Source organism: Leopardus geoffroyi, chromosome C1 (assembly GCF_018350155.1).
Source record: "Leopardus geoffroyi isolate Oge1 chromosome C1, O.geoffroyi_Oge1_pat1.0, whole genome shotgun sequence".
NCBI classification, from domain to species: Eukaryota; Metazoa; Chordata; class Mammalia; order Carnivora; family Felidae; genus Leopardus; species Leopardus geoffroyi.
The window spans coordinates 183270659-183295966 of NC_059328.1; the positions used below are offsets into that span (position 1 = coordinate 183270659).

A 25308-nucleotide genomic window follows, 5' to 3' on the forward strand; every position below is an offset into this window, starting at 1 on the left:
CATGATTAGAAAAACTTAGGATTGCTTCTACAAGTTTTAAGGATTCTCTGTGATTTTTCCAAACTCATGACATCTTTTTCCTTTTAAAATATGTAAATAGATATATAATTACTCCTTATTTTATTATTCTTCTGTTTTATCCTAGATAAAAGTTAAACAGTTAGAAGAACAACTACATTCTTTTACTGAAACCAGTTCACAGAATGACCATCTACGCAAGTTGAACAAGGCTCTAGAGGGCAGCTATATGCAGGTGTGATTAATAGCTATAAAACAAATTGCTGTTATATTGTTTTAATTAGGTTTTAAGAAATTGATGCCTTTCTCTCCCCCTTACCAGACAGTCCCAGAAAGATGAATATTCTTTCACTTGACTCAATTCAACAAACATTTTTTAAACACCCACAATGTACAAGGTTTTGCTAAACTGTAGAGAAATAAACATACCTGAAGCAGGATTGGGATATTCAACTTATGTTCTAATTGGAGGCTTAGGAATATACTCATAAACTTTATTATAGATTTAGAAGTGAAGTCTTTCAGAAGCAAAATAGAGTGAGCGTTCATAGGGAGCATCATTATAATGAAAGCATTGAGAAACACTTTCATAGAGGAAATGGTTTTTTAATTATAGGCAAACTTAGAACTCAGTGGCAACAAGATAGAACTGCAGGAGACAGCTCACTTGAAAGTGGTTAATGGTATAAATGCTTACTTGTCATCAGGGTGACTGCTGAGGCTACAATCCTTTTGTAGGTCATATAACATTTTAACAAATGAATAGAGAAAGTTAGACAAACAAGATACAAAACATTTAGTGAAGAAAATAATCCAAGAATGTGTAACCAAAAGAAAGTGATTCATTTCAGTGATTTACAAATTTACCATGTGTGCATTTTTTTTTTTTTTTTTTTACTCAAATATGTTTGACTTCTATTAGCTATAATATTTCTGTTTCTATACCCTTGGTAACCAAGGAGCTAGAATGTGTCTTCAAATAGAATACTGTTAGGGTTCTAACCATCTGACTACTGGAAAAGAGGGCCTCATTAGATACACTCTCCTACAGGGAATTTGATTTAAGGAAGGCTTGTTTCTTCACCAGGACAACTTTACAGTGTGATTTCTTCATTCTGAAAGTAAAGGAACACATTTTCAAGTATATTTTCGATCACAGCTTCATTAGAACTTTGTGTTGTTCCTCTTCATAAAAGGAGCGCTCATTGAAAAATAACTCTAGGTTTAGTTGTTTTACTGTTTTTGATTGGTGATGCCTCCAAGAAAAAGGAAATCTCCAGAGAGGCCTGCATCTTCAAAATTCTTTGAAAGCTATAGGCCCCATGTAAACAATATAAAGGAAAGAACTTCATCAGTTGGTTTACCCAGTGTCATTCCAAACTCTGCACGCCGTGTGACCTTTGCATCTAACCTCACTTCTTTGAGAGCTTCTCAGGAGATTGGAGACTCTAGAATCTCTCTAAAGACTCTTTTGAATGCTATTAAAACCATGGAGGGAAGACTGGAAGGTAAAATAGACATTCTTGCTTCAAGACCATTAATAAATGAGTCACCAAATTTTCTTAAACAGGATTCGGTAAGTGGAGACCACAAACTAAATCATAAGGAAATTTCAGATTTATACAACAATGAAGAAAAGTAGTAACAATTCAGAAAGATAATATATGGAGGTATGAGTAACAAGACAGTTAGGTTCTTCACAGATAAGAAAAATTGACAATGTGGATTGAAACCATTATTTTGGTTATCACATGGTTAATTTTTAGACATAGAAAGATTTTGATTAACAGTAGCCATTGAGTTTTTTTAATATGATTTTGAGTTTTTACAAATTCAAAACATCCACCTAATTTTTTTTTAATCTTTTTTTTTTTTTAAATGTTTATTTATTTTTGAGACAGAGAGAGACAGAGCATGAATGGGGGAGGGTCAGAGAGAGGGAGACACAGAATCTGAAACAGGCTCCAGGCTCTGAGCTGTCAGCACAGAGCCCGACACGGGGCTCGAACTCACGGACTGCGAGATCATGACCTGAGCCGAAGTCGGCCACTTAACCGACTGAGCCACCCAGGCGCCCCTCCACCTAATCTTAATATTCATGGTAAAATGTTTCAAGCCTGATTTTAAAATAGAAATACATTAATCAAGGCCCTAAGAACTTGAACATTGGAGAAAAATTTTTTTGAGTATTATCTTAGTTTTAGGTTGTTTTTAGATGTGAACCTTACAGTATAGTCTGAATGCCTTAACCAAGTTATTGGTGAAAATTATCATAATAAAATTGAAAACAACAACTGCTTAATAAGAAAAGCATGAACCAACATTTATTGAGAGCCTATCATGTCTCAGGCTTTTCTTTATTTATGAGAGAGCATGTGAGCGGGGAAGAAGAGCAGAGGGAGAGAGAGGGAGAATCTTAAATAGGCTCAGGGCAGAGCCCAATGTGGGGCTTGAACCCATGACCCTTGGCCAAAATGAAGAGTCAGAGGCTCAACTGACTGAGCCACCCAGGTGCCCTGGAAATTATTTTTGAAAGAAAACCTTTGAGAGCGTACATCTTTGCTTGATGTTTAAAAATAGAAAGTTCTGGGGCGCCTGGGTGGCGCAGTCGGTTAAGCGTCCGACTTCAGCCAGGTCACGATCTCGCGGTCCGTGAGTTTGAGCCCCGCGTCGGGCTCTGGGCTGATGGCTCAGAGCCTGGAGCCTGTTTCCGATTCTGTGTCTCCCTCTCTCTCTGCCCCTCCCCTGTTCATGCTCTGTCTCTCTCTGTCCCAAAAATAAAAAAAAATAAAAAAATAAAAAATAAAATAAAAATATAAAGTTCTGTATCTTGTCTTCTAGAGTTGGTAGCTATTTAGATCTTTTCTCTAAACATTTTTGCTAGTGACATTTTCATATGTATCTTAAAAACCCTGGTAAAAGTATATATCCTTCCTTGTGTCCGTTTCTAGAACAAAATTCTGTAGGTTTTCAGAGCCTATGAATTGGCATCCTTTGTAATATTCTTAGATCCTTAAAGAAAAAGTATTTCAAATGTTACAGGTAAAAAGTTTTAAGGAAGTGTAATGTTGAGGAAGATGTGGGGAAAAAATATTCTTTGTTGTTGCTGTTGGAAGTATAAAATGGTACAACTTCCTGTGGAAGACGGTTTAATACCTATCATTTCACCCCACAGTTGTACTTCTAGGATTTTCTCCTTCAGATATACTAGCTTATACATATGACATGTTTACAAGATTACTTATTGAAGTATTGCTTGTTAATAGCGAAAGACTGGAAGTAAGCAAAATTTCATCAATAAGACACTAGCTAAGTATATCATGGTGTATTCATGGTTTGGAATACTGCTCGAACATATATGTATTATTAGGTTAAAACAACCAAGGCTCAAAAGAATATACATAATATTTTATTATTTGTAGAAGGGGTAGGAGAATAAAAAATATATCCATATGTGAGTACATATAGATATTTTCACTTATAATGCATAGAATATCTCTATCATGGATAATAATAATAATAATAATAATAATTGGGAACATTATTTTTGAGGAGGGAAACCAGGTGACTGGAAAATTTTCCACTTTACCCTTTTGTATCTTAAGAGTAATGTGAATGTGGGACACCTGGTGGCTTAGTCAGTTGGGCAGGCTGCTTGGGCTCATGTCATGATCTCATGGTTTGTAAGTTCGAGCACCACATTGGGGTGTGTCAGCTGTGCTGACAGCTCAGAGCCTGGAGCCTGGTTTGGATTTCGTGTCACCCTCTCTCTCTGCCCCTCCCCCACTTGTGCTCTGTCTCTCAAACATAAAAATAAACATTAAAAATAAAGAATAATGTGAATGTGCTACCAATTCAAAATCATTTAATGAACATTTCATTTTCAACAAAAGTGAAGGTAGAGAAAGGATGATCTTTTCAACAAATGGCACTGGAGCAGTTGGATATCCATATGCAAAACCAAAAAACCTTTGATCCATACCTCACACTATATATAAAAATTAAAATGCATCAGAGTCCTAAATGTAAAATCTTAAACTGTAAAACTTGTAGAAGAAAATGTAGGAGGAAATCTTTGTTATCTTGGATTACTCAGAGATATCTTAGATTTGACATCAAAAGCATGATCCCTAAAGGGGGGAAATGGATGCACTGACACCTTATGCTCTTTGAAGTGTTAAGAGAATGAAGACACAAGCTATAGACTGGGAGAAAATATTTGCAAATCACATATCTGATAAAGGCATTGTCTCCAGAAGGTATTAAACTCTTAAAACTCATTAAGAAGAAAACAACTCCGTGGAGCACGTGAGGTGCTCAGTTGGTTAGGCGTCTGACTTCGTCTCAGGTCATGGCCTCATGATTTGTGAGTTCAAGCCCCAAGTTGAGCTCTGAGCTGATAGCTGGGAGCCTGGAGCCTGCTTTGGATTCTCTGTCTCTTTCGCCGCCCCTCCCCTGCTTACGCGTGTGCTCTCTCAAAAATAAATAAACATTAAAAAAAAAATAAAGGTTACAAAAAAGAAAACTCAAAAAAAAAAGATATTTGGATGATAAATAAGTAGTTGAAAAGATGTTAAACATCAGTCATTAGGGAAATGCAAATTAAAACTGCAGTGAGATACACATCTATTAGAATGTATAAAACTGAAAAACTGTTCATACCAAGTATTAGTGAAGATGTAGAACAACTGGAACTCTCATAACACTGCTGAAGGGAATGTCAGATGGTATAACCGCTCTGAAAAATGCTTTGGTAGTTTCTTTAAAAATAAAACACTACGTATAACCCAGCCATTCCACTTCTAAGCAAAGATAAATGAAAGCATATGTCTACCCAAAGACTTGTACACAGCTGTTCACAGCAGCTTGTATCTTAAAGCCGGAAGCAACTCAAGTGTTCAGAAGGTGAATGGATAAGTAAACTGTGGTATGTTCTACAATACAACACTCTTCAGCAACAGAAAGGATTGAACTACTGCTACATCAAAATTGATCTCAAAATAATTATGCTGAGTGAAAGAAGCCATACAAAAAAAAGAGTACATACAATATAATTCCATTTATATAAAATTCTAGAAAAAAAAAAAACTATTGTGACAGAAAACAGATTAGTTGTGTGGAGGTGTGGGAACAAGGAGAGACAGAAAGGAGAGATTACAAAAAGGCATGAGGGAACTTTTTTTTTTTTTTAATGTTTATTTATTTTTGAGAGAGGGAGTATGAGGGAGAAGCAGAGCAGGAGACACAGAATCTGGAGCAGGCTCCAGGCTCTGAGCTGTCAGCACAGAGTCCACTGCGGGCTCTAACCCACCAAACTTGAGATCAGGACCTGAGCTGAAGTCAGATTCTCAACGGACTGAGCCACTCAGGCGCCCCCATGAGGGAACTTTTGAGATGATGGAAATGCTTATCTTGATTATGGCTTCAAGAGCTTATACACGTCAGAACTACACTTTAAATATACACAGCTTCTTGCAGGTCATTTTTACCTCGGTAATGCTGATAAAAAAGAATAGTGTGAATGTATTACCTATACAAAAGTTAATTATATTAAAACGTTTAACATTTTTAAAATGACAGAACTGTAGAGATTGAGAACAAATTATTGGTTGCCGCAGGACCGGGGATGGGTTTGGGAGAGTGTGTATGTACACAAAGAAGTAGCACATGTGAATTCTTTTGTGGTGATGGAATGGTTCTGATTGTGATTGTGATGGTTCACGAATAATGTGCACGAGATCAGATTACATACAGCTATGTGCGCGCTCAGAGATGAATGCAGGTTTTTAAAAAAGTGGTGAAAACTGTGTAAGTTCTGTGGGCCAGTTAATCTAGTGAACAGTAATGCACCAAAGTCAGTTTCCTAATTTTGATGTTGAACTACAGTAGTGTAAGATGTCACCACACCATTAGGAGCAGGGTGAAGAATACATGGGATTCTTTTCACTACTTTTGCAACATCCTGTGAATCTATTTCAAAAATTTTTTAACGTTTATTTATTTTTGGGACAGAGAGAGACAGAGCATGAACGGGGGAGGGGCAGAGAGAGAGGGAGACACAGAATCGGAAACAGGCTCCAGGCTCTGAGCCATCAGCCCAGAGCCCGACGCGGGGCTCGAACTTGCGGACCGCGAGATCGTGACCTGGCTGAAGTCGGACGCTTAACCGACTGCGCCACCCAGGCGCCCCTCAAAAATTTTTTAAAATAATATTTAAAATACTGTGATCATTTGAATGTGTCGAAAAAAGAAAAAAAGTATTTCAAGGATATAAAATTCTCATACTTCTAATTAGGATGCATTCTTCTATAACAGTATTTTCTTGACGCTACTTATTCATCTTGGCTTTTGTTATATTCTTTCAGTTGTTATACAGTAAAACCTTGGATTGTTCTGCGAGTGCTCTGCAAGACAAGCAAACGTTTCTAAAAATTTTAACTTGATAAAGGAGCGATGTCTTGCAATATGAGTAGTGTGTGACGCCAGACATCACATGATCACAGCTGAGCTGATGGTTCTTGAAATTTGCTTTGAGGGGCGCCTGGGTGGCTCAGTCGGTTAAGCGGCCGACTTCAGCTCAGGTCACGATCTCGCGGTCCGTGAGTTCGAGCCCCGCATCGGGCTCTGTGCTGACAGCTCACAGCCTGGAGCCTGCTTCCGATTCTGTGTCTCCCTCTCTCTCTGCCCCTCCCCCGTCCATGCTCTGTCTCTCTCTGTCTCAAAAATAAACGTTAAAAAAAAATTTTTTTTTTAAATTTGCTTTGATACACAAGTGCTTTGGATTACAAACATGTTTCCGGAATGAATTATGCTCTCAAACCAAGGTTTTACTGTATTTTTAAATTCCAGGATAATCAGTCCACCACCCCCACCATTTTACATCTAACCTTCATAGTCTTATCTCCTTTATCACTTACCCTGTATTTTCATGGAGATTGACATATATTAGGTTTGCTCATGTTTATTCACACAGTTTTTTTTTTTTTTGCTTTGTAGTCTTCTTTAAAGGGAAAAGTAGCTAATAAAGTTGGTTTTTTTTATTATAGTGGATGAGCATATTTAATTAAACATTTTAAGTTTGGTGTCCAAATTGCTTTTTCTTATTCTAATTGCTGATTTATAGTGCTTTGGACAAATTATTTATCATTCCTTGTTTTCTACTAAGGTGAAATCCATTCTTGAAAAGAATGAAGAGGAGCTCTCCCGAGCAGTGAAGTGTCGTGATGCAGCCCTAAAAGAAAGTCAGAAGTTGAAAGGGGACCTTGAGGCTTTGGAGGACAGAGAGAACAAGAAGGTAAGGCATCAATCCTTTTTGAAAGTTTGTTATTGAAATGAGGTGCTTAAGAAATCTTGTGCAAGTCGTATTCCTTCATTTCTTGTTACCTTTGATAAGAACGAGGACTGATCAGAGGAGCTTTTTTTTTTTTTTAAGATAACTTTAGAAGAGCTGTAAAATATTTTCCTTAAAAATACATGATTTAGGGGCGCCTGGGTGGCTCAGTCGGTTAAGCGGCCGACTTCGGCTCAGGTCATGATCTCGCAGTCTGTGAGTTCGAGCCCCGCGTCAGGCTCTGTGCTCACAGCTCAGAGCCTGGAGCCTGTTTCAGATTCTTTGTGTCCCTCTCCCTGACCCTCCCCCGTTCATGCTTTGTCTCTCTCTGTCTCAAAAATAAATAAACATTAAAAAAAATAAATAAATAAATAAATACGATTTAATTCCCAATTTTTTTTGTTTTTGTTTTTTATTATTTTTTTAAACGTTTATTTTTGAGAGAGCACACAAGAGCAGGGGAGGGGCAGAGAGAAAGGGAGACAGGATCCGAAGCAGGCTCTACCCTGACAGCAGACAGCCCCACTTGGGGCTCTGACGCATGAACTATGAGACCATGACGTGAACCACAGTTGGACGCTTAACAAACTGAACCACCCAGGTGCTCCTGTTTTTGTTTTAGAGAGAGAGAGAGAGCACATGCGCACAAGCAGGAGAGAGGGGCAGAGGAAGAGAGCAGGAGAATCTTAAGCAGGCTCCACACTCAGTAGAGCCTGATGCAAGACTCGATCCTGCAACAGTGGGTTCCTTACCTGAGCCGAGATCAAGAGTCAGACATTCAACCGACTGAGCCACCCAGGCGCTGCTAACTGCTGTTGGTTTTGGTTTTTATTTTATTTTATTTTATTTTATTTTATTTTATTTTATTTTATTTTATTTATGAATGAATGAAAGAGAGAGAGAGAGAGAGAGAGAGAGAGAGAGAGAGAGAGAACAGGCTGGGGAGAGCCAGAGGGAAAGGGAGAGAGAGTATCTGAAATGTGCTCTGCCTTGACAGCAGGGAGCCCAGTGCAGGGCTCACACTCAGAAACTATGAGATCATGACCTGAGCCAAAGTCAGTCGCTTAACCAACTGAGCTACTCAGGCACCCCCCAGTGTTTTTTTAACTTTCAGTCTTGAAAGTCCTAATGTTTTCTATTGAAAATTATCTGACCTTGGTAACAGTAACCTTTCTACTATGTGTAACTAACATGTTCCTGATTCTGATGGGCTTCAGGTGTGTTCTCTTCTATCCCAAGATAACTGATCAGGGCCAGAGCAGACCAGCCTGGGACCACATCTAGAACCAGGAAGTTGTTGATCCCATTGTCTGCAGTTAATACAGATGTTATGACATGACAAGAGTTGGGAAGTGCTGCAGAGTTCTCCACAGGGTGGCGGTGGGGGCGGGGGCTAGTTTTCTTTTCTCAAAGTCACAATAACTTAAGATCTTAACAATAAAATAAAATATGCTTCAATTATTCCTCTTAGCATTTTGCCATGCTTGGTTTCCATATTCTTGCCTAGAAGTAATGGGACTCAGCAGCAGTGGAATAAGGAGAAAGGATCAAATATCTTTGTATTGTTTCATTTTCTGTTAGGTGGGAAACTTTCAGAGACAACTGGCAGAGGCTAAAGAAGACAACTGCAAAGTTACAATTATGTTGGAAAATGTGCTGGCTTCTCACAGTAAGATGCAAGGTGCTCTGGAAAAAGTACAAATAGAGCTTGGGCGGAGGGATTCAGAGATTGCAGGCCTCAAGAAAGAAAGGTACTGGAGATTTTTTTTTTTTTTTTGTCTTTGTGCATGTAATGGAGCATGTCTGCTCCATAATAGTAAGGAGTGGCATGCAGTCAAGAAACAAAGTCACTTCATTTTTTAAGTTTATTTATTCATGTTTGTTTATTTATTTTGAGACAGCAAAAGCATGTGAGCAGAGGCGGGGGGGGGGTGCAGAAAGAGAGAGAGAAAGAGAGAGAGAGAGAGAGAGAGAGAATCCCAAGAAGGCTCCGTGCTGTCAGTGCAGAGCCCGACGTGGGGCTCAAACACATGAACTGTGAGATCATGACCTGAGCTAAATTCAAGAGTCAGATGCTTAACTAACTGAGCCACCCAGGCACTGCGAGAAACAAAGTCACTTTAAAATAAAGATCTAGCCCCTGTTTGGGGAAACATCTTAGGAACTTGACTGGAAAGCAAGAGATTTTGGTGAATGCACTAACCTCTGCCTCTAGACTTCCCAACCTGCTCTTCCCTGTAGATCCTGTACCTGAGCTGCGGCCTCCAGCGGGGTTCCCAGCCTGTAGCCCAGCCATCCCTGCTGCAGACTGGCTGCCCCCACAGCCCACACCCCTCTGTCCTGGCCATTTCTTCTGCCTAACGGGGTTTTGTGCTATTCGATGTTCTTTGTAAACCAACGTTCTTATTTGTATAGTCTTTATTCAAGGGGAGATTTTTGTTTGAAATCAAGGACCTCCCTTCAGTCCTGAACAGGTTTTTCCTCCAATTCCAACCCAAAGTTTTACATATTTCCCTCTCCCTATTTTACTACTCACTAAATGTATGAATCTGACAGTTCACCCCCTTTACTATGTTGCTCTCTAAAATTCCTCTATTTTAGCTTGACATTTCAGAAGTGGTGAAATGTAGACCTATTCAGTAAAACATGGTATTATAAAAAAATAAAGATCTAGAAAATTAGGGAGTATCTGGAAGTAGAAATAAACATGACTTTCAAAAATTCAAAATTCCCATATTTTGTAATGATGTAAAGGAGTATGTATGTATTCTAGAAATTCATGTGCTATATTACTGCTACCCTTTAAACCTGTCCTTGGGTCTGCAGACTAGTAATTATCTAGATAATTGAAGCTCCATGCCTAGTTGATTTTGAATTATCTATTTATTAGTATCCTATTTAAAGATTAATAATTATTTTTAGATGAATCATTCTGAGACCTACTTCTAGCCATGTTTTAGAAGTAAACTCCTTCTTTGAAAGTTTCAAGTTGCATAAAAGTTTCCCCTTGAGGTTAATGAGCAAATGGTTTCAGTTTAACGGGTCCTCTGAAATATACTGTGATGGGTGTATTAGTGCCTATTGTCTCTCTGCTATGGGAGAACAAGTGCCAGTTTTATATTCTCCATTGTGCTTATCTTTGTTTTTTGCATATTATAAACATGTATTGCCTCTGAACATAAAAAAGTCAAGGGGATGGTACTGCAAATTGTTCACCATTCACAATAAGATTCTGGGTAGCTATTGTATTTAGAAGCAAAATCTCAACAGCAGGCCCATCCATCTAGAAGCAATATATTTTTGTACTGGTGATATATGTATATAGTATAAAATTACCAGCTCATAAGTTAGTCATTGACAAGTATTGATAGCTAATGTATCAATCCAAATTGAATCATAGATGGGACAAAAAAAATTTTTTTTTGATGTTTATTTTTAAGAGAGAGAGAGAGACAGCATGAGCGGGGGTGGGGCAGAGAGAGAAGGAGACACAAAATCCCAAGCAGGCTCCAGGCTCTGAGCTGTCAGCACAGAGCCCGACGTGGAGCTCAAAATCACAAACCACAAGATCATGACCTGAGCGGAAGTCAGACGTTCAACTGACTGAGCCACCCAGGCGTAGATGGGACAACTTTTTAATCCTTCGAGTCTTAGTTTCTTAACCTGAAGCTGAGGCTACTAATTGTCACCTGCCAACTCTAAGGTATTCTGAGCATCTGTAGTTTATCACATATGCTATTTGAGCTTCTTGGAAGAAGAGTGCCCTGTAGCTCCCAGTGGTATCCTTCCTAGATGGTTCTTTTCTGTAGTCACTCTTTCTGTGTCTCCCATTTTCAGGGCTCTAAATCAACAGAGGGTGCAGAAGCTGGAGGCAGAAGTGGACCAGTGGCAGGCGAGAATGCTTGTTGTGGATGCCCAGCACAACAGTGAGGTAAAGGCCATTATTATAGATGAGAATATTGATATTTTTGGTTTTATTGGGACATTGCTCTTTTAGGAAAATGGGGTAAGTAATCAGGTAAATCTCTTTTTCATTCAAGTCTGAGTTATGTTTACAAATGGGAAGTGGGCCTGCAACCTTACAGTGAGTCATTTATTGGCAAACCAGGACCACAATTATGCCTAATTCTCTCTCTGATATAGTTTACTTCTTTTTACTTATTAATGCATAAATGATTGCAGAAGTTAAAGGGCTTAGGGAATAATTTGTCATTTAAGTCAGAAGTAGCTGGAGTGACCCCACTATTAATAAGGAGACACACTTACATGTGTGTGCTCATGGATATATGCACACATGAATTTATAAGTATATATGCACATATATTAAAAAGTCTTTGATATTTCGTATAAATAAGCTTTTTCTGGAAGGACATACAAGGAACAATTTCCAGTTCTTCGCTCTTTAGGTAGTGACACCAGAAGTTATAAGATTGGAAAGGGGAATTTACTTTAAAATTTTTAAAATAAATAAGTTGGTTCCATTTTTCAAAGCTCATAGTAATCAGCAGAGCTTGCTTTTCCCATTGCTTTGTAAGAGTCTCCTAAGCAGTGTCTGCAGTAAATTCTCACATCTATATCCCAGGCATCTGGAATCTTTAGTTCTGGTTCCATCCAGTTATTGTCTCAATGGCATTTGATGAAAAAGTGTAAGGAGTGAGTATATAGTGTTGCCGACTTCTTGAATCTATCTGTGACAGTAGAATTAAAGAGAGTCTTCTCTCTTTCAGATGGAGCCTCTACAGAAAGCTCTAGATGTAGCTAGAGAAGACAACAGGAAACTGGCTATGAGCCTGGAGCAAGCTCTCCAGACAAATAATCATCTACAAACAAAGCTTGATCATGTGCAGGAGAAATTGGAAAACAAAGAACTTGAGCGACAAAACTTGGAAACCTTCAAGTAAGGGCAGTAGAGTCACAGTGAAATTAGGGAAGAGCCTCTGGGAGAGTTACGTCCGGCTCACTTACCTAAACTGGTTAGGGGAGCCTGGGTGGCTCAGCTGGTTGGGCGTCCAACTTCAGCTCAGGTCATGATCTCAAAGTTCGTGAGTTGGAGCCCCGCATCGGGCTCTGTGCTGACAGCTCAGAGCCTGGAGCCTGCTTCAGATTCTGTGTCTCCCTCTCTCTCTGCCCCTCCCCACTCATGCTCTGTCTCTCTGTCTTAAAAATAAAAACATTTAAAAAATTTTTTTTTAAAAAATGCTCATCTTCTGCGTGGAACTAGTACTCCAGCAGAACTGTGTTAGGAACCAGGCATCCTGAGCAGCAGCAGCCGCCAGCAGGCTGGGGAATGCTCATGTGAATTTCCTTTTCAGCTCTCCCTTCATCTGGTGTCAAGCTGCTGCTCCACATGAAGGTAAAGCCAACATTTAAAGAATGTTGTATGTTTCTGCCAAGCCTTTTCTATCAAAAGCTAATGTGTCCTTTAGAAGCATGATTTGGAAAAGGAATAGCCTCAGCCTGGATGGGAAGAACCCATGGAGGAGTGGGATGACTCCACCCAGGCAGATCTTTAACCATTGTTTTCCTTTTGGGCCTCAGATTAGGTCAGATGCATCAAGTTCAAGTCAGGCCACCAGAGTTTTTTGTAAACTGCACCTTGGTAAATAGGATTTAGATATAAATAACGTTCCATGAAAACTTTTACCCAAGGGAAATGCAGTGTGCACATAGACCTTTATGCCTTTCAGGTCATGAACATACGGATATGAGGAAGGTATAAGCTAAAGCAGAGAAGGCATTGTTTCCTGTCCATGAGCTGTGCAAATTTTATCTAGTGAAATGTTGCTGGCTCAAGACTGGTTGCTGGTTAAAATGAGTGTGTGTTTCACTCTTGGTTGGTTTTCTTAATGTTGAAAGACTTTTTGGCTTTTAATGCTACAGGTAAATGCTTTTCTTCCCTTTGTGTTAATGGGCTCCAGACTAGTGAGTTTCACCTGGTGCCTGATGTGCTTCTCATGTGTAAATCATACCTTCTGGACAGCTGCCCATGATCGTCCAGGCCTTCCTTACCTGCTAAGATGATTTCTAAGAGTGACTTATCTTTTTTTTAAACAGAGAACGGATGACTGAGGAATCCAAAGTGGAAGCAGAAATGCATGCTGAACGCATAGAAGCCCTAAGAAAGCAGTTTCAAACTGAGAGAGAAACGGCAAAGAAGGCAGCGCAACGGGAAATGACTGAGGTATGCAGTCGAGTGACAGAAAGGTTTCTAGATGTGAATCTTTTAAGAGGAGAACCAGTCGCAGGATTTCCAAGGATGGCTGCAGCTGTTCTTTGGCCCTTTTCATTCCTCTTTGACCAATAAGCCCAAAGTGATCAAACCATCTCTGTGCTCTTTGTAAATCGAAACACAGAAAGTTTCTGGTAGACAGTTCTCTGCCCAGCGAAGGAATGTCTCAATGACAGCTTTTGCATTGGACAGTGATAACTGAGGGCTAGAGGAAGGAAGTGGCCATTGGGAGACATCCAATCATCTGTCCCCTCAGTTTGCTTCACCAGCACCCATCACTCATCTACCTTCTCCTGAGAGGCATCTATGGTCCATGCTCTGGTGCGTGCTACATGACCTTTATTTCATTATGATCTCCTCTTTACAAAAGGAGACAAATAGGGTAAACAGCTGAGGACTTCTGTTGAGTAACTAGAGGCTAGGTACAATCTTGAAGGAATTCAAAGCAAGGGGAAGTTGGGTGATAGAAGAAGAGAAATGAAAGTACACAATTGAGACAGAACCAGCAGGGCTGGGACACCCAGTATAAGGGGATGACCAAAGCTTAGAGAAATGAACAGGATGTGTGACCAAAGGAATAGGATTTCTCTCTTGATCAGAGCAGACTTTGGGAAGTGTCTAAGAAAGAGTGGTTAGCTGAGATGGTACCAGCTGACCTTGACTGTCAGAATGGTAGAGGTGAACTTTCCAGTCAAAGTGGATCCCTGTGGGTTTCTGAGAAAGGGATAGTGCACTGTAAGCACAATTTTAGGAAGGTTAGTCTGGTGGTAGTGGAGAATAGGCAAGAATGAAGGAGAAACAGGAGATATGAAGACTCAAAACTAGAACAGTTACTTTGGGCTTTAGAAGACTAGGGCCAAGCAACATGGCTCAGGTGAAAATAGAAAACAAATCGAAAGGCAATTTTAATAGAAAAATCATTAAACAGACACTAAATGTTGTATCAACAAAGGGGAGGGAAGAATTGCAAATTACAAAACACTATGTAAATATTAAAAAGTTAGAAAGAGGGGCGCCTGGGTGGCTCAGTTGGTTAAGCGTCCAACTTTAGCTCAGGCCATAATGTCGCAGTTTGTGGGTTCAAACCCCGCGTCAGGCTCTGTGCTGAGAGCTCAGAGCCTGGAGCCTGCTTCAGATTCTGTGTCTCCTCTTTCTGCCCCTCCCCTGCTCACATTCTGTCTCCATCTCCCTCTCAAAAAATGAGTATTTTTTTTTAAAGTTTTTTTAAAGGTTAGAAACAAAATTCTGTGGGAAACAAAAATGTGCCCTGAAATTAAAGGCACCTTTAATCAGAGATAGTTGTCAGAATACCTATAAAATGTAGATCCTTTTAACAAGGATCACTGGAGATTGTGACCTTGTGAGGAGACCAAGGGCAGAGTGAGTGTGTGATATCAGGGGTAGGCTCAAGGCATACCACTTAAGAGTCCCAGTTTTGCCTCTTACTAACAATGTGTACATTTACTGTCTGCAATCATTCCTGAGTCTATTTCCTCAGTCATAAAATGGAAATCATCATAACTACTTTTTGTTTTTAAGTTGGAAAATATATGTAAAGTCATTGTCACAAACATATTAAATACAAACATATTAAATACAAAGTGCCCAAACATATTAAATACAAAGTAAGTGATAGTTGTTAGGGCTTACCCAGTTTTGACAAAGCTATGATTAAAAGAATGGCAGAATAGCTAACAAGAAGTTAGTTGAGTAGTAATAAAAGACCAGCACTGTGTCATGAAGTTAGTATCAGAAACAATGAGTTAGTGTAGAAAGAAAAGATACAAACAACTTTGCACGTTAAACACTATCACCCATTCAGAATACTGTGTTCTTATCTTCTCCCTTCTCTGCTGCCACCTTTTCCTAAAAATGAAGCAGCACTAAGGGCACTGGAGGAGGAAGGGAGCTCTGTAAAATGATTTAAGTAATGTTAAAAGATAAACTGAGGCATATTAAACATTTTAAGAGTTTGAGCAAGACTCAATTCGAATCAGGTAGTGTCCAATCTAGCAGATAAAAAGGAGCTTCAAGGAGCTGTACAAAATGAAAGGCTTTCATTCATGGAAGGGAACAGGAACAACTTACATTAGGTATAAAAGCAGGTTGATTACTGCAAAGTACTTTCCTCTAGGGGATGGCAGGTCTTATCAGGCAGATGACCTAACTGGTACTGATCAAACAATTCCTGATGGACTGGTTTAAGAGTCCATTTCTCGAATCGCTGAAGCATTAAGTCTCAGTTTGGTGACAGAGAGCTGACTCCATTTTGGGCCTGTTTTTTTGTTTTTGTTTTTGTTTTTTTAACAGTTTCCCCTCCCCTTTTTAAGGTTTATTTATTTATTTTGAGAGAAAGGGAGAGAGAGAATCGCAAGCAGGCTCTGTACTGTCAGCGTAGAGCCCAATGTGAAGCTCAATCTCACGAACCGTGAGATCATGACCTGACCCAAAACAAAGAGACACTTAACCGACTCAGGCACCCCGACAATTCCCCCTTTTGATCAGACTCTCAGCCTGAGAGAGGTCATTAAAGTTTAAGGCATTATCTACTCCCAGCTACTACTCGGGAGTTCTTGAAGTTTTTTTGCTGAATTTCTGTGTGGTATTCATAGGTCATGCTTTTTGTTGATATTCTTCATGGCATTCACAGGCCATGACATTTTAGATTCACATTTTTTTTTTTTTTTATTTTTTATTTTTTATAATATATGAAATTTATTGTCCAAATTGGTTTCCATAAAACACCCAGTGCTCATCCCAAAAGGTGCCCTCCTCAATACCCATCACCCACCCTCTCCTCCCTCCCACCCCCCATCAACCCTCAGTTTGTTCTCAGTTTTAAACAGTCTCTTATGCTTTGGCTCTCTCCCACTCTAACCTCTTTTTTTTTTTCCTTTTTTCCTCCCCCTCCCCCATGGGTTCCTGTTACGTTTCTCAGGGTCCACATAAGAGTGAAACCATATGGTATCTGTCTTTCTCTGTATGGCTTATTTCACTTAGCATCACACTCTCCAGTTCCATCCACGTTGCTACAAAAGGCCATATTTCATTTTTTCTCATTGCCACGTAGTATTCCATTGTGTATATAAACCACAATTTCTTTATCCATTCATCAGTTGATGGACATTTAGGCTCTTTCCATAATTTGGCTATTGTTGAGAGTGCTGCTATGAACATTGGGGTACAAGTGCCCCTATGCATCAGTACTCCTGTATCCCTTGGATAAATTCCCAGCAGTGCTATTGCTGGGTCATAGGGTAGGTCTATTTTTAATTTTCTGAGGAACCTCCACACTGTTTTCCAGAGCGGCTGCACCAATTTGCATTCCCACCAACAGTGCAAGAGGGTTCCCGTTTCTCCACATCCTCGCCAGCATCTATAGTCTCCTGATTTGTTCATTTTGGCCACTCTGACTGGCGTGAGGTGATACCTGAGTGTGGTTTTGATTTGTATTTCCCTGATAAGGAGCGACGCTGAACATCTTTTCATGTGCCTGTTGGCCATCCGGATGTCTTCTTTAGAGAAGTGTCTATTCATGTTTTCTGCCCATTTCTTCACTGGGTTATTTGTTTTTCGGGTGTGGAGTTTGGTGAGCTCTTTATAGATTCTGGATACTAGCCCTTTGTCCGAGATGTCATTTGCAAATATCTTTTCCCATTCCGTTGGTTGCCTTTTAGTTTTGTTGGTTGTTTCCTTTGCTGTGCAGAAGCTTTTTATCTTCATAAGGTCCCAGTAATTCACTTTTGCTTTTAATTCCCTTGCCTTTGGGGATGTGTCGAGTAAGAGATTGCTACGGCTGAGGTCAGAGAGGTCTTTTCCCGCTTTCTCCTCTAAGGTTTTGATGGTTTCCTGTCTCACATTCAGGTCCTTTATCCATTTTGAGTTTATTTTTGTGAATGGTGTGAGAAAGTGGTCTAGTTTCAACCTTCTGCATGTTGCTGTTCAGTTCTCCCAGCACCATTTGTTAAAGAGGCTGTCTTTTTTCCATTGGATGTTCTTTCCTGCTTTGTCAAAGATGAGTTGACCATACGTTTGTGGGTCTAGTTCTGGGGTTTCTATTCTATTCCATTGGTCTATGTGTCTGTTTTTGTGCCAATACCATGCTGTCTTGATGATGACAGCTTTGTAGTAGAGGCTAAAGTCTGGGATTGTGATGCCTCCTGCTTTGGTCTTCTTCTTCAAAATTCCTTTGGCTATTCGGGGCCTTTTGTGGTTCCATATGAATTTTAGGATTGCTTGTTCTAGTTTCGAGAAGAATGCTGGTGCAATTTTGATTGGGATTGCATTGAATGTGTAGATAGCTTTGGGTAGTATTGACATTTTGACAATATTTATTTTTCCAATCCATGAGCAGGGAATGTCTTTCCATTTCTTTAAATCTTCTTCAATTTCCTTCGTAAGCTTTCTATAGTTTTCAGCATACAGATCCTTTACATCTTTGGTTAGATTTATTCCTAGGTATTTTATGCTTCTTGGTGCAATTGTGAATGGGATCAGTTTCTTTATTTGTCTTTCTGTTGCTTCATTGTTAGTGTATAAGAATGCAACTGATTTCTGTACATTGATTTTGTATCCTGCAACTTTGCTGAATTCATGTATCAATTCTAGCAGACTTTTGGTGGAGTCTATCGGAGTTTCCATGTATAATATCATGTCATCTGCAAAGAGCGAAAGCTTGACTTCATCTTTGCCAATTTTGATGCCTTTGATTTCCTTTTGTTGTCTGATTGCTGATGCTAGAACTTCCAGCACTATGTTAAACAACAGCGGTGAGAGTGGGCATCCCTGTCGTGTTCCTGATCTCAGGGAAAAAGCTCTCAGTTTTTCCCCGTTGAGGATGATGTTAGCTGTGGGCTTTTCATAAATGGCTTTTATGATCTTTAAGTATGTTCCTTCTATCCCGACTTTCTCAAGGGTTTTTATTAAGAAAGGGTGCTGGATTTTGTCAAAGGCCTTTTCTGCATCGATTGACAGGATCATATGGTTCTTCTCTTTTTTTTTGTTAATGTGATGTATCACGTTGATTGATTTGCGAATGTTGAACCAGCCCTGCATCCCAGGAATGAATCCCACTTGATCATGGTGAATAATTCTTTTTATATGCCGTTGAATTCGATTTGCTAGTATCTTATTGAGAATTTTTGCATCCATATTCATCAGGGATATTGGCCGGTAGTTCTCTTTTTTTACTGGGTCTTTATCTGGTTTAGGAATCAAAGTAATACTGGCTTCATAGAATGAGTCTGGAAGTTTTCCTTCCCTTTCTATTTCTTGGAATAGCTTGAGAAGGATAGGTATTATCTCTGCTTTAAACGTCTGGTAGAACTCCCCTGGGAAGCCATCTGGTCCTGGACTCTTATTTGTTGGGAGATTTTTAATAACCGATTCAATTTCTTCGCTGGTTATGGGTCTGTTCAAGCTTTCTATTTCCTCCTGGTTGAGTTTTGGAAGAGTGTGGGTGTTCAGGAATTTGTCCATTTCTTCCAGGTTGTCCAATTTGTTGGCATATAATTTTTCATAGTATTCCCTGATAATTGTTTGTATCTCTGAGGGATTGGTTGTAATAATTCCATTTTCATTCATGATTTTATCTATTTGGGTCATCTCCCTTTTCTTTTTGAGAAGCCTGGCTAGAGGTTTGTCAATTTTGTTTATTTTTTCAAAAAACCAACTCTTGGTTTCGTTGATCTGCTCTACAGTTTTTTTAGACTCTATGTTGTTTATTTCTGCTCTGATCTTTATTATTTCTCTTCTTCTGCTGGGTTTAGGCTGCCTTTGCTGTTCTGCTTCCATTTCCTTTAGGTGTGCTGTTAGATTTTGTATTTGGGATTTTTCTTGTTTCTTGAGATAGGCCTGGATTGCAATGTATTTTCCTCTCAGGACTGCCTTCGCTGCGTCCCAAAGCGTTTGGATTGTTGTATTTTCATTTTCGTTTGTTTCCATATATTTTTTTATTTCTTCTCTAATTGCCTGGTTGACCCACTCATTCGTTAGTAGGGTGTTCTTTAACCTCCATGCTTTTGGAGGTTTTCCAGACTTTTTTCTGTGGTTGATTTCAAGCTTCATAGCATTGTGGTCTGAAAGTATGCATGGTATAATTTCAATTCTGGTAAACTTATGGAGGGCTGTTTTGTGACCCAGTATATGATCTATCTTGGAGAATGTTCCATGCGCACTCGAGAAGAAAGTATATTCTGTTGCTTTGGGATGCAGAGTTCTAAATATATCTGTCAAGTCCATCTGATCCAATGTCTCATTCAGGGCCCTTGTTTCTTTATTGACCGTGTGTCTAGATGATCTATCCATTTCTGTAAGTGGGGTGTTAAAGTCCCCTGCAATTACCACATTCTTATCAATAAGGTTGCTTATGTTTATGAGTAGTTGTTTTATATATTTGGGGGCTCCGGTATTCGGCGCATAGACATTTATAATTGTTAGCTCTTCCTGATGGATAGACCCTGTAACTATTATATAATGTCCTTCTTCATCTCTTGTTACAGCCTTTAATTTAAAGTCTAGTTTGTCTGATATAAGTATGGCTACTCCAGCTTTCTTTTGGCTTCCAGTAGCATGATAAATAGTTCTCCATCCCCTCACTCTCAATCTAAAGGTGTCCTCAGGTCTAAAATGAGTCTCTTGTAGACAGCAAATAGATGGGTCTTGTTTTTTTATCCATTCTGATACCCTATGTCTTTTGGTTGGCGCATTTAATCCATTTACATTCAGTGTTATTATAGAAAGATATGGGTTTAGAGTCATTGTGATGTCTGTATGTTTTATGCTTGTAGTGATGTCTTTGGTATTTTGTCTCACAGGGTCCCCCTTAGGATCTCTTGTAGGGCTGGTTTAGTGGTGACAAATTCCTTCAGTTTTTGTTTGTTTGGGAAGACCTTTATCTCTCCTTCTATTCTAAATGACAGACTTGCTGGATAAAGGATTCTCGGCTGCATATTTTTTCTGTCTAGCACACTGAAAATCTCGTGCCAATTCTTTCTGGCCTGCCAAGTTTCAAAAGAGAGATCAGTCACGAGTCTTATAGGTCTCCCTTTATATGTGAGGGCACGTTTACCCCTTGCTGCTTTCAGAATTTTCTCTTTATCCTTGTATTTTGCCAGTTTCACTATGATATGTCGTGCAGAAGATCGATTCAGGTTCCGTCTGAAGGGAGTTCTCTGTGCCTCTTGGATTTCAATGCCTTTTTCCTTCCCCAGTTCAGGGAAGTTCTCAGCTATTATTTCTTCAAGTACCCCTTCAGCACCTTTCCCTCTCTCTTCCTCCTCTGGGATACCAATTATGCGTATATTATTTCTTTTTAGTGCATCACTTAGTTCTCTAATTTTCCCCTCATACTCCTGGATTTTTTTATCTCTCTTTTTCTCAGCTTCCTCTTTTTCCATAACTTTATCTTCTAGTTCACCTATTCTCTCCTCTGCCTCTTCAATCCGAGCTGTGGTGGTCTCCATTTTGTTTTGCATTTCATTTAAAGCGTTTTTCAGCTCCTCATGACTGTTCCTTAGTCCCTTGATCTCTGTAGCAAGGGATTCTCTGCTGTCCTGTATACTGTTTTCAAGCCCGGCGATTAATTTTATGACTATTATTCTAAATTCACTTTCTGTTATATTATTTAAATCCTTTTTGATCAGCTCATTAGCTGTTGTTATTTCCTGGAGATTCTTCTGAGGGGAATTCTTCCGCTTGGTCATTTTGGATAGTCCCTGGCGTGGTGAGGACCTGCAGGGCACTTCCCCTGTGCTGTGGTGTATAACTGGAGTTGGTGGGCGGGGCCGCACTCCGACCTGATGTCTGCCCCCGGCCCACCGCTGGGGCCACAGTCCGACTGGTGTGTGCCTTCTCTTCCCCTCTCCTAGGGGCGGGATTCACTGTGGGGTGGCGTGGCCCGTTTGGGCTACTTGCACACTGCCAGGCTTGTGATGCTGGGGATCTGGCGTATTAGCTGGGGTGGGTAGGCAAGGTGCACAGGGGCAGGAGGGGCAGGCTTAGCTCGCTTCTCCTTAGGTGATCCACTTCAGGAGGGGCCCTGTGGCAGCGGGAGGGAGTCAGATCCGCTGCCGGCAGTTTGGCTCCGCAGAAGCACAGAGTTGGGTGTTTGCGCGGAGCGAGGAAGTTCCCTGGCAGGAACTGGTTCTCTTTGGGATTTTGGCTGGGGGATGGGCGGGGGAGATGGCGCTGGCGAGCGCCTTTGTTCCCCACCAAACTGAGCTCTGTCGTCCGGGGGCTCAGCAGCTCTCCCTCCCTTTGTCCTCCAGCCTTCCCGCTTTCTGAGCAGAGCTGTTAACTTATGACCTCCCAGACGCTAAGTCGCGCTTGCTGTCGGAACACAGTCCGTCAGGCCCCTCCGCTTTTGCAGGCCAGACTCCGGGGCTCTGCTTGGCCGGCGAGCCGCCCCTCCGCCCCGGCTCCCTCCCGCCAGTCCGTGGAGCGCGCACCGCCTCGCCGCCCTTCCTACCCTCTTCCGTGGGCCTCTCGTCTGCGCTTGGCTCCGGTGACTCCGTTCTGCTAATCCTCTGGCGGTTTTCTGGGTTATTTAGGCAGGTGTAGGTGGAATCTAATTGATCAGCAGGACGCGCGGTGAGCCCAGCGTCCTCCTACGCCGCCATCTTCCTGGAATCTCCTAGATTCACATTTTTTAAGTCAGTCATTCTCTTCATTTCTGTTCTGACGTTCTAGTCTTAGATCATTTGCTTGGTGGTTAGCAACTGTGAACATGTGTTTCAAGGTTTTGAGAGAATACAGCACACTTAGGGAGACTACTAAGTTTATTATAAGCATGATAATTCCCAACATCTAGAGTGTCCTTTGGAGCCTTGGTCCCCAAGACCCAAATCAATCAAAAAGTCAAATAAGTGAAGGATTCTGTTGAAGGAGTCCCTTTCTCAAGCCAACTAGCTTAGCTTGTTCAGTGATCTTACATAGCCGAGTCTCAGCCTCCCCAGAAGTGTCCGTCTGAGTACAGCATGTGGTGTTGTACACAGAACAAACACCTCTGTGTTCAACTAAAAGATGATAGGGCTGTCCTGTTATCCAGAACAACTTCAGACAGTCTAGTGGTTTTTGTCGGGCAGCTGTTACTTTATCAGTAGATTCCGCAGTACCTTCAAGAGTTAAGGAGAGGTTTCTGATGGTATTCCCATTTGTACTTACTCCTAGCCAAGACAGTAGGGATCTGCCAAAGGAAGCGAATTTTGGATCATGAGCGCCTCCTGTAAGTCCTGATTTCAGTCCATGGCTCAGGATTAGAAAGGCGACAGCCATGAAAGCCAGTAAAGTTTACGAGTCTGTAGACCACAGACTGGTTGCCCTTGCCTATATCTGTTTCTTTATACAGAGCTTGGATACAAGATTCCCCTGGTTTGGAGTTTTTAGCCAGAGGCAGAGAAATTGACCCCTAGGAGTAGGGAGTATGATACAATGGAGAGGGAGCAGTTTGGTACAGAGAAACAAGCATTGGAAGTCAGGGAGAAATGTGTGATGAGCAGAGCTATAGAATTACCAGCATCGTGGCAAATCCACCAGTTGTTTGGAGGTTACATTACCCCCTTTGCAATGGCATCATCTTTGCAGGCCAGAGCAAGGCAAAACATGGGCAAAACAATCATAAAGACCTTCAGGATATAAGAATTAGGATAATGATTGTCAGAGCAGCAAGAATAGAAAGAAACAAATAATTTTTGATCTGACGTCTTGGGAGGAAGCAGTCTACCTCAGTGTCGGCTACTTGTCAGTTTGATTTTGAGGCCTCTGCAACGTCTTTACATAGGACCATATGTCAGCTGGGGCCTTCTTCAGTTGTGAAATATGCACCCAAGGTTTGATACCTTGTACAGTATCTACTGATACCTACTACGGCAGGGATGTCAGTGGTCAAGAGTACCTAGTAGGCTCCTTCCCAGAAATCTCCCTTTTGCAAAAGTATCAGAGTATAACAATAGCTGTCTATAAATGATAAAAAACCTTAATATGCTCATGTTTAAAGATCTGATGAGAGTTCATTATAATAGGATTGACAAGGAAATTTGGTTATATCCATGATATACAACATTTGAAGATAAAAACTGAAATTATGATTCAAAAGGACATATCAGATTTTTAGGAATTTCCTATGTTTTCTAGAACACATATTAATAACACACATTGTACGAATATTATGTAAGGTTTATCATCACTTGACAATGCTTCCCATGTAATTTAGCATACCAAATAAGCCTGATTAGTTTAACATTTCTCTCTTACAAGGTAAGACACAAATTCTTTGAGATTTTCCAAGGACTATCTAGGAAATCTGCAAGTTGCTTTGAGATCAGAAAGACCCCATTTAGAATTTGATTTGGGGAAGCTGTCAAAACATTTGAACATGTGACTAAATAAGATCACAAATTATTACGAAGTATTAGTTAAACTGATAATGGAAAATTTTAAAGGCAAATACAGAAGGTTACATAGTTGTGAACAAAACTTAGCTCTTAATATTGACAAGACTAGGTTTTCTTAAGTAATCACAGACTTAATAAAAGACCATGTGAAGCACGGTAAATTATTGTGCTTAGTTGCAAAATCTTTATCTTTCAGGTAGATTACCCAAAAGGTTAAAAAAGCACTTTCATAAAATCTTATCAAGAACAGACCAATAGTCCAAGGAAACTTTGTCCTTATAATGAAGAAAAAAAACAAATTCTAATTTTGCACCAAATTCATTCCTTAGAAACTTGAATAAACCAATTCTAACTTAGCCACCTTGATCACACAGAAAATTCCTTTCTTAAGATTCCTTTTCCACAAATCTTCAATTTTTTCTTTTATCCATTCAGATTTTGTTTTGTGTCTTTTCCTCTTTCTCATTCTAGAACAGTCCATCATTTACTTACTACTTTTCATACACAGTTGTTTTCTTTCACCCTTGTTATTTCAAAGTAATTATAATTACATATATTGATTAGAATTCTTAACCCTTACAATCCTCATATCTAGTAAAACCTAGGAAGTAAGCAGTTGTGAAGTGTGTTACACTAACATTCTGTGGGTTGGCCAGTCTGTAAATCCACTAATTTCTAGAAGTCTATTCTTCCTCATAGTAAACTTTAATGTAGCACAAAACAGCTTTACTAACAGACCCAAATACCTTTAGTTCCTCTGTGAAAGGAAGCCAAAAGTGGATAAACCTGTGTTTAGTTATGTTTTGGTATTTTATCTTACTTGGAATTTGATCTAGATATTCACTGAGTACCCATCATTTCATTTATTTTAGTGTGATTTAAAAGTTTTCAAAAAGATTTTGGGAACTTATCCTCCATTTAACAATTACATTTAGATTACTCATGAAAATTTTATGAGACATGAAATCAGCTAACCATGATCTTAAATTATCTTTCTTGCCGACAAATTCTGTGACAGACATAGATAAGCTTCTTTGACTTTTAGTAAACCGGGGAAAAATGGAAGTATTACAGCTAATGTTGATAATTCTTTTTTTTTTTTTTTTTCCAACGTTTATTTATTTTTGGGACAGAGAGAGACAGAGCATGAACGGGGGAGGGGCAGAGAGAGAGGGAGACACAGAATCGGAAATAGGCTCCAGGCTCTGAGCCATCAGCCCAGAGCCCGACGCGGGGCTCGAACTCACGGACCGCGAGATCGTGACCTGGCTGAAGTCGGACGCTTAACCGACTGCACCACCCAGGCGCCCCTGTTGATAATTCTTAAGACATGGATGTTT

The 25308-nt window shown here is 40.1% G+C and overlaps 1 protein-coding gene across 9 annotated transcripts in view; it reads left to right on the top strand.

Annotated features, from left to right (window-relative positions):
- Window positions 1-25308, top strand: part of CCDC150 (coiled-coil domain containing 150) — a 101052-nt gene that overhangs the window by 67739 nt on the left and 8005 nt on the right. For 8 of the 9 annotated variants that reach the window (XR_006713075.1, XM_045480594.1, XM_045480591.1 and 5 more), the window contains 6 exons: window positions 146-253; window positions 7184-7312; window positions 8930-9099; window positions 11186-11279; window positions 12076-12245; window positions 13403-13529. Coding sequence is in view for 8 of the 9 variants with exons in the window: in XM_045480594.1 (XP_045336550.1) it covers window positions 146-253; window positions 7184-7312; window positions 8930-9099; window positions 11186-11279; window positions 12076-12245; window positions 13403-13529 (798 nt within the window). In the remaining variant the exon portion in view is untranslated. Of the gene's footprint in view, window positions 1-145; window positions 254-1026; window positions 1595-7183; window positions 7313-8929; window positions 9100-11185; window positions 11280-12075; window positions 12246-13402; window positions 13530-25308 lie in introns of those variants that run through there. The other variant, XM_045480599.1, reaches the window with a different exon arrangement.